The sequence below is a fragment of the Pyrgilauda ruficollis genome, unplaced genomic scaffold, assembly GCF_017590135.1.
Source record: "Pyrgilauda ruficollis isolate IOZ18807 unplaced genomic scaffold, ASM1759013v1 scaffold22, whole genome shotgun sequence".
NCBI classification, from domain to species: Eukaryota; Metazoa; Chordata; class Aves; order Passeriformes; family Passeridae; genus Pyrgilauda; species Pyrgilauda ruficollis.
The window spans coordinates 1,279,553-1,298,458 of NW_024521428.1; the positions used below are offsets into that span (position 1 = coordinate 1,279,553).

The following is an 18,906-nucleotide window of genomic DNA, read 5'->3' on the forward strand; positions in this document are numbered from 1 at the left end:
GAAGAGCACCATGCTGGAAGGACATTGGTAGAGGTCGAAGAGGCATGCTCTGGTCTCCACTTACAAATCCTCTGTTGGAAAACACCTAACAGGAGCAATAGGTAGGTCTCTTAGAAATGTTATGCATCCTAACATAGCTATGTTCCCTTTCTTTCTAGTCCCTCATTTTTCATCTGCTATATCTGCTGTTCCATTAGCTGGAGAATATGCTAAAAAGCTCTGTGGCACAATAAGATGGAGGAGGTAAGATGGAGGTACACCCCAAGTTGGGAATACTGGGAATACTGTGCTGAGGTATTCTTCTGTTGTTTCTTCTGGATGACACCTTTCATTGTGCTTGCCCAAGGACTTAAACACAGAACAGCAGTAAGAAACAGCTCTCTTCAAATGAAGCCTCTTAATACCTCAAATTTCAAGTTTTGAGCTTAATCACAAGTTGTTCTACTGAATGGAATTACATAAATATGTTATTGAGTTATACAAAACTAATTTGATCAGTGATTCAGTACTGTTTTCAATGCTTTTAAGAAATGAAAGCATTTCTGATAGTTCTCTACAGAAATAAAACACTCCACACATGAAAATGAAACACAAAAAATTTAAGCAACTTAAAAGTCATGACATTTCCAACATATTTGTACTTCTGTATCTCCTTAGAAGTCTTTCTGAAAACATATCTTAGTATCAGTATCATCTGCCAGGGACTACGCATGAAATATCATCTGTAGGTCTAGTATTCACAAGAGAGGTTTAGAAGCAGCAAGATGTAAAAAAAAGAAACAGTCTTTTTCTAATTGTTGCTTATTCTTCAGGAGCAATTTTGTTGCAAAAGTATCTTACCTAACAACTGCCACAGCGTCAAAGACTTTGTAAGAGCAAAGGGGACAGGCAGTGGTGACAGAGAGCAGGGTCCACACAGCTGATCCCAGCAATCCCCCCAGTGAAGAGTGAGACAAAATGACACACTTCCAGAGGTGCACTCACCTTTTCTTTCCCTCAAAACCATGCCTGCAATGATGATGTGAGTGTTATGGAATAGCAAACAACTGCCACAGCGTCAAAGACTTTGTAAGAGCAATCCATTTTACCATCACCTTTGTTTCCATTTTATATAAATCAATTAATGTTAATACTGATAAGTAAAACTATCGGGCTCTGTGTCCACTCAAATCAATACATTTCTTCCACAAAAATACAGTGGTACTCACTCCAGTAGCTGCTGCCATCAGAGGTTTCTTTGCAAGTGAGGAGGTGATTTCTTTGCAAGTGAAGAATATTATGATAAAAGCAGAAACTTTCAAAAGCTGAGTCACTGATTCATTGACCTGATTTTTCATAGCATATTGTCCTGGGATGACTTCATGATGCTGAATTGTTTCCACTCCTCTGTTTAGCTCAGTAATAAGTTCTGCACCTTTAAAACTAGATCTGAGGGTGAAAGCGGGGAGAAGAAAAAGCAGTGGAATTTTTTTTGCAGCTGTATTCAAAACACAGAGATAAGCAGTGCTCTCAGAGTTTTCCACTCTGCAGACATATGGGGTGTTTCCCCTTGCTGTTTCACTGTTTTTTCTCTCATTAGCTGAGGTCAAAAGGTTTTTTTTTTTTAACTGTTCAGCCATTGCTCATCCCGGGAACACCAGGATTATTGTCTGGGAGCCCCCCAAGATGCACTGCAGCTGGGACACCAGACCTGAGCCCCAGAGAGAGAGACCCATGCCCCAGAGAAACTGAAACTGAAAGTTGAGGGCACACCCACATCAAGGACTCTGAACTACAAAAGTACTCTCTTTGAATTTGCCATCTCTTCAGAACAATGAGAGGTTTCATTATTTAATATTATTAATTTTCTAATGTTTGTGAATACTTTGCTTGTTAAATCAACAATTTTTTCCACTTTTCTTGAAGGAGGTTTATGTCTCCTGAACTGATGTGGGGAGGGGCCACTTGAATTTGCTTTCTAGAGGGATCCCTTCAGAGGTTTCCTCCCAAATTTGCCCTAAACCAGGACACATATGCACTTTAGTAAGATATGAAAAACTCCTAAGTCACAGCATTACAGAGGAAAAAAAGAACAAAACTTTTTAATTGTTTAAATAAAAATTAAAATTCCATTTTGCCTTCTAGCTCTGAGTCTCACAGCAGACATTTCATTGCTAGGGAAAAATCTATGTCATATACAGTCTCCAGTGAGGTTCTGCAGGTTACATCTCTTTTTCCATTATCCTAGAATTGCCAAAAAGTGGCAGTGAGAATGTTGATTGGTCTGTGAAATCTGGGATAGGCAGCCTGGAATGACACAAATTAAGTTAAATTCATAGAACACAGTTAAGTTAGATAGCAACTTTCATTGCCAGCAGGGCACGTGGGAAGGTACCAAAAATGAGCAAATCATGTGAGAAATTGTGAATATGGGATCTCACAAAATATTACTATCAAAGGTTTCAGTTTTCATTGAGGGGGTTTGGTGTTTGGGTTGGTTTTTTTGTTTTTTTTTTTTTCATTTCTTGAGATGAGAAACACAAATGAATATTCAGAAGGGATTCAAACAGGTCTTGAGAGTGGCAGACATATGGGTACTGCTCCTTCTTCACTAAACCTCAAGAATTTTGTCCACTTTTTCCTTTTCTGTCCCAAACAATAAAAGAGAGATACATATTTTAAGAGCCCAATGATTTTGGCAACTGAGCCTACTGATTTTGGCAGAAGACCCCAGACCTTTCCAGAGCTAAAAAGGAAGCCCACTGAACCTAGAAGATATTTCAGAGTTAAGATGAATGGAGTCAAAGTGAGGTCTGGTCTTGGAGGACAACCAACCAGTACTCACCTGGCTCGCCTGAAGTTCAGCAAATAAAGAAATCACAGCAGAACTTTTTATGATATAGCAAAACCACAATGTGAGGATAACAACTGGCAAGTTCACTGCTAATATAAAGGATATGAACTGCAGAGGAGTGGATGGATGCTTCAAAAACTGACAGAGGCGGCTGAGAATGGGGTGTGCTTCCAAAACACTATTGGCTTTATTTGGATATGCCTATTAAATATTTATATGATAAACATAAATAAATGGTCAAAAAATTAAATATTTTTTAATTTGGTGACTCTTATTCTAGTTGCTGCCACATATTAGTCATCAGAGCACAATTTTCTTTTGATTTTTAATGCATTAAAAGCATTTCTACTTATTTGAAAGTGAGAAAATATTTCCCACAATCATTTATTGAACATTAACAGTTACAACCATTTTCCAATACAGGCTACCTCAGATATCAGCCATTCACTTTGAATAGAAATAAACCCACCAATTGCCATTTATCTAATGCCTGCAATTATCTGTTCTCTTTTGCTAAGATGACTTGGAATCATGATTCCATTAGAACAGGGAATCATTCCCTTCTCCAAAGAATTATCTGCTTAACTCTAATGGAAGTCACAGTTTAACATTTCACTTGAAAGAAATTATTGAAAAATCTCTGTTGGATCCAACCCTGCTGGGAGAAATATGACAACGAGCATTACCGGTCCTGTTCAATGAATCTTTCTTGGTCTTTTCTCAATGGTCATTTCTGTGTTTCATCCTTTGCACAACATACCCTTTCCTTTGTGTTTGGTGGTATCTTCAATACAGACAGCATATATTACTTATAATAGGACAAAAATATCTCGGGTTTTTCCTCTTTCTTTCCCCCTCCTTTGCTGAATTTTTAAAGGTGTTTATTTTGTGTTTTAAAGGTGGTCTTAATTCCTAGCTGTATCTGGTGACTTAATGTGCATCACTGAGTACTAATATATTTTTCTGCAATGCTATTAATATGCCTATCCATCCAAACAACAAACTCCCAGTGGCATAAACAGTGCAAAGAATTCCCTTTTGCATCTCAATGATACCAGCATAATACAAAAACATCCCTGAACGTTCACTTCTGTCTCACTTTCCATATGTTATGCAGGACCCCTTTTTATTCTGGAAAGCAGGCTGGCCGTGGCAAATTCAGCTTCCTGACTTGGCTGCCTCCATATCAGTGTATTTATTCTGCTGCCTGAGGGAATTGGAATAAGAAATGTCAGCACTAGATGGAGCTCCTGTACAGCAACATCTCGGGAAAAAGCTGGGGCTCGTGTGCATGAGAAAAGCAGGAATGGATGCGCAGCCCGGGTGTAGCAGGAGGATGCTCTCAGGGCAGTCAGGTTCACTGCTGCATCCCCATACCCACGCCATCCTGCAGGGCCCCATCTCCTGCCAGGACTGCTCCTTTTGAAACGTGGGGCATCCCCAGATCCTCCCTTCATGCTGAGGATATGCACAGCTGTAATACATAACATGCAGTCTCCGGGGGTTTCTGTATGTGGGACGTGGCACAAAATCAGCTCAGAGGTGAAATGGCAGTGTTAGCATCTGCTAGGCAGTGAGCCAAGCATCCACCAGAGCACACAGCCAACACCCTTCCAATAAACACCTCCTTTTTCACTGAACCCAACTGCTTATTTTTAATAATAAGGGTATATTTCTAAAGATTTGTTATAATCTTGGGGGTTTCTTTGGCAGTTACCATTCCTAGGGGTGGAACACACTACAAATACTAATTCTTCTGAGTCAAGTTTTTCATAACGTCTGGTGGTCAAACTGGTTTTTATTCTAATTAGATGTTAACTAGTCAATAAATAGTCAGATCTGATACTATGAATGCAGTCTAAAAATATGATGTTCAGGCTTTACACTGCCTTTGAACCAGGAGTTTCTTGTGCAGTTTTATATCCCCACAATCTCACATGGTGTGGTGAGCTGAAACATCAGAGAAGGCTGCTCCTGTCTCTATCCAAGATCACTGTGATGGCTGAAGGATGTGCAAAGAAGAAAGCAGTATTCTCCATTCCTTAACCCCTCCAAAGGACCTCAAAGAGGAGATCTTTTGCTACATCCATTAAAAAAATAAATATAACCAACGCAGACATAAATCCTTTGCAGTACATTTTCACCCAACCAATAAGTCTAATCTTCAACACTGGATAGATGGGTGGAAACTGCCCTAAAAAGCGTAGTAGTGGAGGTGTGACATACTGGGGCAAGTGTGGCCACCATGGAGGGAAGCCATACCTTACTTAATTCATCAGAGGTCCTTGACAACACCATACAGATAGGGCTGATGCCTACTTGGATAAAACCTACTTGGATTTTCAAACAACTTTGACTAGCCCAAAGGCTTTTAAGGATAGTAAGCTGCCATGCAATAACAGAAATCTTCATGTGAATGAATAATTAAATAGAGGTAGGTAATAAAAAACAGAAGAAAAAAATTACTTTTCTTAGTGGAAACTGTGGACAGCAAAATTCCCCATGGATCTGTCCTAGGCCCTGGGCTATTCATCACATTAATAAATGATCTAGAAAAAATAGGAAAAAGTGACAAGTTTTCTGACCATACTAGACAGAAAAACTCAAAATCAACAAAAACTGACAGTGAAGTACTGCAGCACAGCCACATGAAACAGAGCCATCGAGCAGATGAATGCAGTACTGAAGTAAGCTGCCATATGTGGAAGAAAATAGACCTGGTTTTAAATACACAGCAATTGTTTCTGACTTACTGTTCTGCAAAGAGAGTTATGATAGGGAACTTTACACAAACCACTTCCACTAAGGAGCAATGCTCAGCAACATTTACAAAAGCAAACATCAATACTTATTAGAACAGGAAAAGAGAGAAAAGAAAGAGAAAAGGTGGACAGGGAAAGATTATTTAGTGTTTCCTAAAATAAGTGGGTTTTCAAATTAAATCATCAGGTTGCAGGCTCAGAATAAATAAACTGGAGAAGGTACTTCTCTTTGCATAGGACGTAGTTAATAAGTAGAATTCCTTTATATATTATATTGTGCCTACCAAAATTTTGCAGGTTTCCTGAGAGCAAGTGGAATGGGAGATAAACACAGGAAGACCTATTAGATTCAAAAGTACTGTTTCAGGGAAAATAAGTGTCCCTACATCACAATCACAGGCTGTGGTACTGCATACTGGAAAAATATCGTTGGATGCTGAAAATTATCCCAGCTTTAAGTTTAGTATTCTAGAAGAATAGCTAGTCTATTTTGAATGGCATATACTTGATATCTACACAAAAAACACTTTGCAAGGCATAACTTATGGAAATGATAAGAAAAAACAATTACAGCACAGTAAGAGGCTAATACCTGCTTGTATCTGGTATCAGTATTTCTTTTCCAAAGGTCTGAGTGCCCACAACCCTAGAAAAGATATTAACTTGTAATACTCTTACTCATTCTCAAATTCCTTGTTAAACACCACTTGGTGCACTGACCTATGGAGAAAAACTGCTCCATGAAGAAAACCAGATGGTGATATGCTACTATCTACTGCTCTTATCTCAATGTATATTAAGCTAAGGCTTTATCTTGCCTCATAACCTCCTTTCTACCCATTAGAAAAGTCTATTTAAATTCTGACTGGCATATTTATCTGGCAGCCTTTCATCCTTCTCCTGTGATGTGGTCTTTGCCTCTCTCAAGGATATTAAATAGAAATAACATTTTCAATTTTTGGAAGTACACATAGTAAAGCAATCCTCAGCAAAATCATGCAGCCACTGCTGGACCATGGCCCTCTTACACTGCCACACGTTTTTTCCCTGAAAATTGAGCAGTTTAAAGACAGTGCAAAATTTCAAAGTTTGGATAAATTAGGGCAAACTGCTGAGATTTGTCACAAAGAACTACACGGAGAAGAGTTACTTGGTGCACCATAGTCAGTGTACAGAACATATGGATAATGTACACAAAAATGCCACATACATACTCCGCTCTTTCACTGAGAGGCAGAATTTGTAACTTGTCCTCACTTCCACATTAACTCCTACCCTAGAACTCTTTCTAATTAACTCCTGCTGAACTCACACTGAGGCAGACAGGGATGGCCATCAGCCTCCCATGCAGTGCCTGCTCTGCTGCCAGCAGTGAAGGGGAGAGCAGTGCCCGCCCCGCTCTGCCTGGAGCTGCCTGCTGCGCAGTGCCCAAACAGCTTGCCTAATTTCATTAGGGTGATTAAACAGTCAGTCTAAACAGGTCCCCTGGTAACTCCACAAACAGCCTGAATGCAGAACACAAATAACCCCCAAACTGTAAATCTGGCAAACAATAATGCTTCAGTGTGCACATGCACAGAAGGATTAAGTCTAACCATTGCACGTCCTAAGATTCTCAAAAGGTCAAGTTATCTATGGTTTTGTAAAATTCATACCATTTATTAGCTGAAAGCAAATCTTGCCAGATGTTAATGTGCTATTCCAGTACTCAGAGGTCTGTACTAGAGTCAGACAACTCTTAGATATTAAGCAATAAAATGCCATATATGTGAATTAACTAATGGTTTTGAATTTTAGAAATTACCAAAGTCCTAATTTAAACAAAGTTTTACATAGCTTTTGATTTGTAAAGAGGATCTATTCCTTATTAATTTTTTTATTATCAAGTCTTCTTTTTGTTACCTTGTTTCCTGATAGCCACTTGGTCCTGAACAAATTTCTACTGTTATAAATCTCTACAAAAATAATTCAACATAAAGAAGTTTCCTTCTTTTGATTCATCTGAAGCCTGCTGACTTTGATTCCTTCTTGCCACAGTTATCTACTACTTCTGCTCTTAATTGCATTAGTAAAACCAATAGAAACAAAGAATAGGAGTCGGGGAAAGAAACAATAGAAGATATAATTGAAAAACAACACTAGAAAATTAGCAGGTAGTGAATGTCTGCCTCCAATAAAACACTGAGAAATAGATGTAAAGATTGCCAGCCTAGCACAGTGAGTCCCTAGCCTTCTGCATTATGGCTGCTATACTTTCTTAAGGAACAGCAGAAGTTTGTATCTGACCATAGGATGAGATTGTACTTCCATCATATTGGAATCTTTGAAATAGGCTTAAGAAACTACAAATAGGGGAAGTAACATAGTTTAACAATATTCTGGGAAGACCTGCTGGCTGAAATAGCCCAGAACAATTGAGTCTGGTGCTGATAGCTGGCATGAGAAACCTTCAGCTGAAGCAGGTGAAGTCTGACACAATGGTAGAAAAGATGGTACCCAGGAGATCTTGATTAGAGGCATTACCATCCAGACCATGGAGAGATGCCTGGGGAGTCTAGCAGCCCCGGGAACCTGAAGTTTCCCCCTTGCATGGGGTGATCCCCTGATTGCATCCCCTGATCCTCACTGGATCTGCACAGCATGGAGGGGAGAGAGGGGCAAACAGGTCCCACGCTGCTCAGGAGGGAAAGCACAGGGACATCCCACAGAAAATGGGATGGGGGCATGTCATGGGGGTGAAATACCTACTTGGAGTCATGCTCCCTTGCATTTGCTGTCTGCAGATTCTGAATGTTCCTCCTGCCTGTATCAATTATGAGAAAGTCTATAGCAGACAGAGGAAATTTTGAGTTAGTTTTAAAAAAACCCAAACAACCCATAACAAAACCAAATCCACAAATCTCCCAGTATTGGGAGGCATTTGGATTATTTAACAAGTGAATCATGTTAGCTGAGAAATCCACAGAAGCAATTAGGTGGTCTGCAACTCAGCAGAGACTGTAGTTTATTGACATTACTGAATCTTCAGTTTCAGAAGCAGTTTCTCAGCTAGTGTTTGTATGTAGAAAACCACAAATGTAAGCAGAATAGTTTGAGCTTTCAAATAAACTTATTTTTCTTTTTTAGTGTCAGCACACTAATTTAACAAAATTATTTTCTTACTTAATACACTTTTAAAATTAGAAACACAGCAGAAACACTAACATAAAAAATCTCCAAGCAAAAGGAAAAAGAATACAAACCCTAATAATTACTTTTAAGTATGAAGTATTTGCCACAGATGAGGGGAAAAAAAGAACTTTATAGTTATCACCTATTATTGCATCATTATTTGGAACTATGCCAATAGTTCTGTAGCCTTTTTACCACTGAAAAGACTGTAAATTTTATTTGCTTACTGGATTGGAAGACTCTGCTTAAATGCTTCCTAAAAAGATATAGAAAATCAATGTCTTGAGTTAAGAAAAGGTCATTAGATGTATAACTTGAATGTGAACGGCCAAAGATAATACTCTCTCTCTGGCGTACTTCAGGGGCTACAAAGAAAGCTTAAAAGTTTTCCAAAAATACCGAATTCTGTTCAGATGGGTCAGCATGTGAATGATCTTAACAGTTCCCAGAGATTATTAAACACACAGTTAAAAAATATTATTTAATAGCCCTTCAGGAGCAAAGTCCATTGCTCTCTAATGTGGTTTTATTTTGACTGAATATTGCTTATTTACTGGCCTCTATTTTATTTACACCCACTGAGGGACCAAAAAGCCAGCTACATTTTAATGACATATTTTTTCACATGTGTGTGACCTGACTACCAACAGAGCTGGTTTCTGCATTTTCCTAAATTAAAAGAAAGCCAGCATCAGGCATAGCCTTGTCTGAGTTAATCCATGACCCAGGATTAGGGATAAGGGCTTGGAAATATCAACAACTAAATTTGAATTCTGACAGAAATGCTGTTTCATCATCTCCAGCAGTGCTTATAGCCATGAACTTTTAAACTCAATTCACCATCAGGATAATTCTGCAAGAAATCCAACATGGTCTTTGCCTTTAAACTCCTGTTTGAGGTGTCCATGTGAATTGATGTTGTTTGAATCTTTCTTTGCATAAAGTCTCCAGCATTCTGCAATGTGTGGCCATAACACAGAACCAAAAATATGCAACTGTGTTGCAGGATGGCTGCTCAATTGGAAAGGATCAAACACTGGCAGAAATCTGTAGTCACTTGCACAGGCACAGAAACAGACCTTGGGCACAAGCAGAACACTTTTTTGCATTGACAGCTGACATCTGTACACAAAAAATGCCAAAGGGGTGATCAATTTCCTTACAGAATTCTTCTGTTCCTCTATCCCTCTTTTCAGGGACACACACACACAAACTGTTGTCCATCCTTCACTGTTATTATTTCTGCATGTTTTTTGCTGTTTTCTTTTGTACAGGCATTAAGAAAATGGACTCTAGATTCTTGATCATACAACAGAACATGTCAGAAAACATTAAGGATGACAGCTAAGAGAGAAAATGTTTCCACCTACATGTGGCTGCTGGTGCAAACTGAGGGTACCTGAGGATGTTTTCAGAGCTCTCTCCAGCTCCTGTTTGAGCCATTGCTCGAATTTCGGCAGTAAGGAAAGATGAGAGAGGGGTGGAGGAGGGAAGTGTGAGGCTTCTTAATGCCATTAGGATCAACAACTAGAGTCTGTAATACCTTGTAAATGGGTAAATTGAATTACATTCTCCTGCTTTTCAGCGAGGGTAGAGTTAATTTCTTCTCAGTAGCTCTTATAGTACTATGTTTTCTATTCAAAATGAGAATGGTGTTGATAACATCATTGATATTTTGGGGGTGTTTGCTAAATCATGTTTATCCTAGGTCAATGAATTTTTTTCCTTTTTTTCTCATGGTCTGCCAGTGAGGAGGTACACAAATGAAACTGTAAGGGAGCATAGCTGGAAGAGGTGACCTAACCAAAGGGATAGTCCAGACCATAGAACAACACGCCCAATATATAAGCTGAGAGGAGTTACCCAGAAAGGCAGCTGGTAAGGGTCTGTCATTGATCAGCAGGTGGTGAGAAACCACATTGTGCACCAATTTTTTCCCCCTCTTATATTGTCATCATTGTTATTGTTTACCATTATTATTGCATTTTACTTTATCTTCAATTATTAAACTGTTCTTATCTCAACAAAAGAGTTTACTTTGATTTTCCTCCCCATTCCACAGGGAGAAGAGAGGAAGAGAGGAGGGCGTGAGCTGCACAGTGCTTCATCTCCAGCCCAGCACACATCTTGGGTGATACTGTGCTGTAACCAAGGCAAAACCTTCTCTTATCTCAAGAAGGTGTTAAAGTGCCTACCAGAGTGAAGTCTTTGATTTCAGGAATAACATTCAAAGTAGGACATTAGGTCTTCCATTTTCACTTTCTTTTTCAAGGTGTGATTCCTTCTTTATCATGTTTTCCAAAATTTTTGCCCAAGTTGTCTTCCCACTTTAAGCATGTAAATTGAATGCAGAAGTCCAGTACTCATGCTCTACAAATTACCTGCTGAAAGAGCTGACAGCATTTTCCCTACATTATGAATTTGGGATTGTAAAATTGGTAAGAGGACTAGGACACCTCTTCATGGGAACACAGCAGATATCTTAAAAATGATCACTCTTGCACAACTATTCTAGGTGATTTCAACTTTGTACAGAGTTTAATGCATATAGGAAATAGAAATTCCTGGAAACATCCTGGAAGATACTGAAGTGGGGAGGGAACTATAAGCAAAAGTAAAAAATTAGAGAAATAAAACAGAAGTAATAAACACCCAATTTGTGAGGGTTAGCTTATGACTTCAGAGAGGTACAGAGCAGGTATCCACCCCTGAGCTTGGGCTCCTTTCATAGTCCATGGAGATAAAGGGGTGCATGGAGGACACATCTCATATCTCCCTGAAGAGAACATCTCAGATGTGCTGAACAGTTTGCATGCTGGCAGTACAGATTTTGGTTTTCTATTGATTATAAAAAAGCCTTGGGGATTGGAAAATGTCCAGTTTTAATCAGACAATTCCCATCTGTCTCTAAGGGATTAAGCATTTTATTTTTTCCATAAGTAAGTATGGCCCTGAGAAGTGTATTTAATAATATACAATTACCTCACTGATTAGTTATTTAAATAAAAAGTATAGCAGGCTAACTTTCGTTTCTCTAAAGAGGAGATGCCAAAAGAGGAATTCGGATTACATATCTTCTTAATAACTACTTTTATATTTTTCTTTACTGTAAAATCTAATACATATCAGGTGCTGGAAATTACATAGAAAAATTGAGGATAAACTGTCCATTGTTACACTGTATTAAAATAACTAAATCCCTCTAGGTCATGATTATCTTCAATTATTAAACTGTTCTTTGTTTTTTGGTTTTTTTTTTTGTTTTGTTTTGTTTTTTTTTTTTAGATAAATGGACTGTAAACACTTGTGACTTATTCCCATGAGTCAGGCACTAGTTTTCCCCCCTCTCTGTTTGAACCAGTGGATTATTTCTGATACTGACCAACTACTGAGGAAAGCTTGCATGGGTCACAATGACTGCAGGCATAACAGAGTCTGTGCACTTCAAACAGAGAATGTTTTCAGGATCTTTGCAGAACTATGTTTTCCTGAGCAATACTGATTAGTTGTGTTTGCTACCAGCTTTATTTATAAAAGTATCACCTTTAATGCCAGCCCAAGCCCACTGGAAAAGGAGCAATCAATGATAAGTGGGCAGGTGAGGAGCTGCTAAGAGTGGTTTTAGGGAGATGAGTACTTGTTGCATCAAAGCTCAGAAAACATCAGATGAGTTCTTGCAAGATCAAGCCAAGTTAGATTGTCCTTTTTTTGTGGAAAAAAATGTATATTTTCATGGAAGAGTCATTTATTACATGTGATATCTCAACTGCATCTCATAAACAGAGAGTTTCCAGTATGTTGGAAGTTTATACTCTAAATGTAAGTACCTTAGTTTAATGCAGTGAGTCTAAGACACAGCATATAAAATCAAGGTAAAATACTAAGAAGAAAATTATTTGTTTAAGGTCATGAGACAGCTGAACTTTAAAGCAAAATCATGAGCAGCTCCATCTCTCATTCACTGTGTTCTCTGGCAGTTTACAAGGGAATAAATCGATAACTGCTTTAATATGACTGAAAAGATTGTCCACCCACAGAGTTGAGTACAGGATTTCTAAAAAGATTCAAGTCCTCATTTAGGTATGACCTTGAGTTACCAGTGGACATTAGGACATATCTACATGCCTTACTTAGTTCAAATAGGACTGTAGCCCCCTGCTGCACCCAGGACTGACAGGATGCTGTGTGGGAAGACACAGACATCAAGTCACACAGCTTTCATATGACACAGGCATCTCTGGCTCCTCTAGAATAGTGATCTTTTACACAACACTAATCAGAATTCATTTTTTACAATGAAATATTGGAAACAACTTCTCGGGCAAGCTGCCAGCATTTTAACCAACATGAAGGTTAAGAAAGAGAAAAACAATCAGCTGAAAACAAGAGCTAAGAGTTCAACAGGCACAAAAATTTCCCTGCTAGTAATGTGCCTTGGAACTTTTCCAGCATTAGAATCTAGTGTTGGATTTCTGTAGCCTGAGACAGCTTTGTCTTTCTCATAAGTATCAATCTATTTAATATTTAATCCTGATAAGATGTGGCATAGAGTAGTGGTTCTAAGAATGAACTCCAGAAGTCATCTGAGCTCAAATTCTGCCTGTCCTACATGTTTGGGAAATTTACATTAGTGCAAGTATGTTGAGAAATGACAAATATTTTTTTCTGAAAGTTTGCATCTGTCCAGAGATTTGAAATGTTTAATAAGGCATTGTGCAGAGATTACATGGGAGATGGTCAAAACTGCAAGACAAATCTAATTTTAGGATGGCATATCACTTCCTGTGTATGTGGCCTCTATAAAAATAATATGCTTTAACTGCCTTAAAAATAATACATTTTTCCTAAATTAAAATCTAATTCTTAGTCATTTCATGATATATTTAACCATCCTTTTTTCACCTTGCCTGCAAAGTTTACTGAGAGTTCAGCTGTGAAAATAGATCCTGTCCCTGTGTCACTTTCCATGCTTGCTTAAATGTGTAACCATAAGCCTGTCGAACCATGATGAAGTGGTGTGTAATGGCAGCAAATTTTAAAAATCCATCCATTTCCCCAACTCAGTGACATGTGCAATTTCCACTGCAGTGACCTACTTAACAGAGCTGAAATCAAGGACGAGCACCAGGGTAAAATCATTTACTCTGGGAACAGACCATGCTATTTCTCCTCTATCTCCATTCCTGGTGCTTCCCCAAATCAAGACCCAACAGCTCATACTTCCATAGCAGATCTCCCAGTATTTAATTTTCTCCTTAAAGTCCCAATTACATGCTTATTGATCAGCATCTGCACTTTCCATTAGCTTCCAATCCTTGTGCTTTCCATATATGGCTTGAAATCACAAAGCAGATATAGGGATAGCAGGAAGTAATTAAACCAAAAAACTACACTTTGTGCATAATTTTTCTCCACTGTGCCCATGGCAACACCCTGATGGTTATTCTTGGGTCATAGTTTTTCAGTGCCTGGGGTAGGCAATGGATTGCCTGGTAAACAGCTTACTCAGTTTCCCACCAAGTGACATTAATGTACATGGCACTGTCAACACTGCTGGGAAGGGAATCAGATCTGCTTTCCAGATCACCCTCCAGGCATGTGATTTTTTAAAAAAGTGATCTCTTACCTGGCGTTTACATTTGAAACAAATCTCAGCTTTCTACTTTCACTCCCTCAGGTTTCATCAAAGCCACAGACCTGAAAGATAACACCTTCACTCTCCATTTGGTTTAAAACGCAAAGGAGGCTTTCACCATATCATAAAACAAGTGGAAGGGGGGAAAAACAACCTTGAAAATACAGTCCTGCTAGAAGATTTGCAAGAATGAACTGCATTTATAAATATTTTAACAGTTTGAATTTGGCTTAGGTGTGTCTTACACATCATGAAATAATCACCAAGTCACAAAATTAGTTGCCTACTTAAAGTTTCTTCAAGATTTAGAAAAATACTGCAGTCAGCAAAAAAAAAAAAAAAAAAAAAAAAAAAAAAAAAAAAAAAACAGAACAAAAAAAAAAAAAAAAAAAAAAACAAAACAAAACAAAACAAAAAAAAAAAACAAAACGCACATACCTTCATTTAGTACAAGAAAGTGCAATTCTAGGGGGGCCAGTGAACTTGGAATCATCAAGATTGTAAGATATCTTCAAGATTGTCTAGTCCAACCAGCAACCCAGCACCACCATAATTACCCCAAAACCATAACCCTAAACACTTAACATCATTAATACTTAACATCATTAACAGAATGTTCCTATACTGTTGTTTATCCTAGTAGGATCATCTATTCCATGACAAAAAAAAACCCAAACAGGTATGAATATTGAAGCATTTCTTCTTACCAACACTGATGTTGAACTTTATCATAATTACCTTTCCTGTTACACATCCCTATTCTGGATCTTGAGCATTAGTGCCCTTTCTATTATCTCTGATGGGCCAAAATCACACATGAGGTATCAAGGAGGGAAAGTGAATTTTTTAGCTAATAAATGTATGAGAATTTTTTTAGGAATAGCTAAAGGATGAATAGTGATATTTATCAGCTGACAAAATTTGTTTGTAAAGACACACAAATGTTAGGCAACCTGCTAATGTTATTTGGTTTTACTCATCCTATAGCCCAACCAACATTTTTTAATCATAACTCTGCAAGCAAATTTCTTCATTATGCCCTTTATAGACACTAATGAAAGAACACATGTGAGCGCTGCAAGACTTTCACATGAGCTATGCACAGTTTAATAACTACCTGCATTTAGGTTGCCTCAGCTTCCCAGCATACCCCACTGACAGCACTAACATCACTTAGAGGAGCTGAGGTCACCTTTGGCATTTTGAGTTTTGCTGTTTTGTTTGCTTGCGTGCTCCTTGATGATCTAATCAATTTTAAGAATCATAGCAGAAACTATCACATGAAAACAGGTGTCAAAATAGCACAGAAATCTGCACTCCTGCCATGCATCCAATTCATATAGATCTGACTTTGAAAAATTATTCCACAAACAGAACACCCTGGCAGAAACTTACCCATTTGCAGGTTTAATTCCACAGTCAATGGGATGGTAACTCACATGGATCCAGACAGAAGCCAGCAGGCTCAAAAGGGCACCTTTAACATACCTTTTTTCCTAAGCCCTTGAATACCCACCTCTTTTTCCCCTCTCTCTTCAAATGCTATTCCCCCCCACCCACTGGTAAATAATAAAAAGAAAGCTCAAAGTATGGACAAAAAAAAAACAGTCCTACTCCTTTCTGCCTGAGAAAACTACTTACAGAAATACAGGAATATATAAAACACACAAAAATGGAAATGAAACCTGGAAGAAGACATGCCATTCTGCTCAGCACAGACCAAACTGAAAACAACCTACCAAAACAAGCCAAGGTACTGTTGACCATAAAGTCTGCTTTTGGGTGGCCAAAGTGCTCTTTTATTACACAGCATTACTAACTCCTGTGACTTCACTTTGGGCAAAGCAACAGTTTCCCAGAGGAAGCTGCCAGGATGAGTTAATGGTCGTGAGCGGAGCACACATTTGAGCAAGGCACAGGTACCAGAGACCACACCACTGGGAGTAGCAAAGAGTTTATAGTTCAGGTAGAGAACATGTGTTGAATTCACCACCTGATTTTACATCAAGAGCTGTGGGAACACTTCTTGGGTCAAAGGGCCTACATGAGATGTGCTGCAATCCAGGGCTGGAGAAGGGCCAGGAATGCGTTTGTCCTGTGCTCTTGGCCTGAAGGCACGAAAGCAAAGATGCAGAGCAAGAGGAGCTGTGCCAAGTCCCCTGGTCTGGGTTAGATAAGGATCACATCTAAACATGCACCCACAGGCCAGTTCATGCTTTAGTGGATCTTTTTATGAATGTAGGAATAAACGAAGAAAGGGTCACAGCTTGGTGATGCAACAGGCATCTTCAAGCAACAGGCCTCATCCTTGGAGGGATGAAGGCTGCCCTCTGACTGTTCATTGTCCCTTATCTTCTTCTAATAATTAAAAGAAATCCAGGTAAAGCACTTATATCTAGTGCTACAAAAGATGGTTGCAAAAAAATTTTGTCTGCACAGGACCGCAACACTGAATACTTTTCCTACCATTTCTGACAAATCTATTCCCGCAATTTAATTTTCTACTGAAGCTGCAAGCCTGCAAGTCTAAAATAAATATTTTCCTTTGCAGAACAGAAATCATCTAATGATGAGAACTCACTATCTGGGACATGAGTAATTAATATTATATATTGAGAGATAATTAAAAATGGTAAATATAGTACTTTCAGGAGGCTTTGCTCATGACAGAAACCTCACTGTGCTGAGCAATGGCACAGATTTTTCTGAAAAAGAGGGAAGTATTATATATGTTCATACACTTAATCAAACTCTCTCCAGTGGCTTGCCTTTTTTTAGTTTCCATTTTTAGCTCTTAAGTAATTTTGAAGAATGAGATATGTTAGGAAATATTTGTTAGATCTATGCTACTCTTTCATAAAGTCTTTTTTTAAGATATTTTAAACTATGGACTTGTGCTTGACCATAACAAGGCAATAAAAGTATCCTTCTGTTCACCACAGAAAAGCATTTAACTCCCTAATCATGTTGCGTCATGCACCAGCGCTAAAAAGAATAGTAAAGAATCATCACAGAACTCTTACCAAAGCAGGAATTGACAAAGCCATACCACCGACAAGCATGGTCCCCTCCAATCCATTTGCCACGGATGTTGGATGCAAAACTGAGGGTAGTGCCCGAGATGCACACCAACATGTCACTGACGCTGATGTTCAGGAGAAGCATGTTGACTGGGTTACGCAGGGTTTTAAACTTGCAGAAGAGGATGAGGACAATCAAGTTATTCAAGAAACCAAAAAACAAGATTAATCCAAGAAAAACAGCCACTACTGTGTGCCCACTTCGTGAGAGTCCAGCCCTTGGCTCAACAGGATGTGCAGGTGCACCAAAGCTCAGGTTATACATCCAAGTGTGGTTCATTTTGGACTTTGTCATGAATCAGTGAGGGCAGAGATGCTGGGTATCCTTTGCTGAAGTAGTTTCCCAGAAGTCATTCCATCACAGATTAAATCCTCTCAGGAGCCTTGTTATCTTTTCTCAGATGAGATATCTCTTAGATGGTTATGCAGGTGAAACACAGTATTGCAGCACAGGACTATTTTCCTGCACTGTGTCTTTCCAGGGGTCTGTTCTGCAGTAACTCCAGGGCAACAGAACCAAGTGAACAATCACCTCAAATTCATCTTTCTTGTTTAAACCTAGGATAATATTAGATGATCTTTTTTGATGTTCAGAATGGAAGGTGTCTTAAAATGATGTTTCAGCATGGTATCCTCCTTCAGAGCAGATGGACAGCCCTACCAATGACAGCTACCCTCCTCTCCTCTGACAGTGAGTGTCTTTCTGAAAACACAGAAAAAAACATATGGTTAAAACCAAATAGCTCTTTCCACACAAAAACAAAAAAATAGGTACATAATTTACTATCAGTTCCTCCTGTTTTGAACTGTAACAAATATCTCTCATTCTTTTCAGTTATTACTCTGATTTTTAAAATAAATATCAGTTTGTTTACATTTCCTTGGATGTTTTAAGAAACTTTTCCCTAGCTCACAATTAAGCATGGAGGTTGTTTGCACCTTCCTAGCAAAGTTCTTCATGGCAAAACACATATTTTGCACCAACTTCCCAGAGGAAGAACTGTGTTTTCCTCCACATTAAGTCAATGTACACCAAGTGAAGTTTCATTTTTGGCTTGACCTTAATTAAAATGATGACAAATTTAGGAGAAGGTATTTCTTTACCCAGAAAGAAAAAAAAAGCAAATGCAGTCCCTCAAGCTCTCATGTGCACACAAATGTTTGCAGATCTGTGATAATAATATCTCTCCTCCCACATTTACCAGTGAACAGATGTCTTCCTTTATTATTTACAAAGCAGCCAGACAACCAAAGCCTCACATCTCTCCTATCACAGGTGTAAATTTTATCCATACACAGTGAATACATTGCTTGTGTGTTTTGTGAAACAATAGTGTTTACTGTGGATTCACAACTACATAGTCTACCTTCTCTGTGGTGGCAGGCAAATTCTGCACAGAATTTTCCATAAAAATGGAGATGTGT

General features: G+C 38.6%; 1 protein-coding gene across 1 annotated transcript in view; it reads right to left on the minus strand.

The window, feature by feature from the left end:
• The window catches only part of LOC121354113 (pinopsin-like), a 65,721-nt gene extending 47,903 nt beyond the window's left edge, over nt 1-17,818 (minus strand). Inside the window, exon 1 of the mRNA XM_041468491.1 lies at nt 17,425-17,818. Within this exon, the coding sequence (XP_041324425.1) occupies nt 17,425-17,776 (352 nt within the window). The 5' untranslated portion in view covers nt 17,777-17,818. The remainder of the gene's footprint in view (nt 1-17,424) is intronic.
• Nucleotides 17,819-18,906: the final 1,088 nt, after the last annotated feature.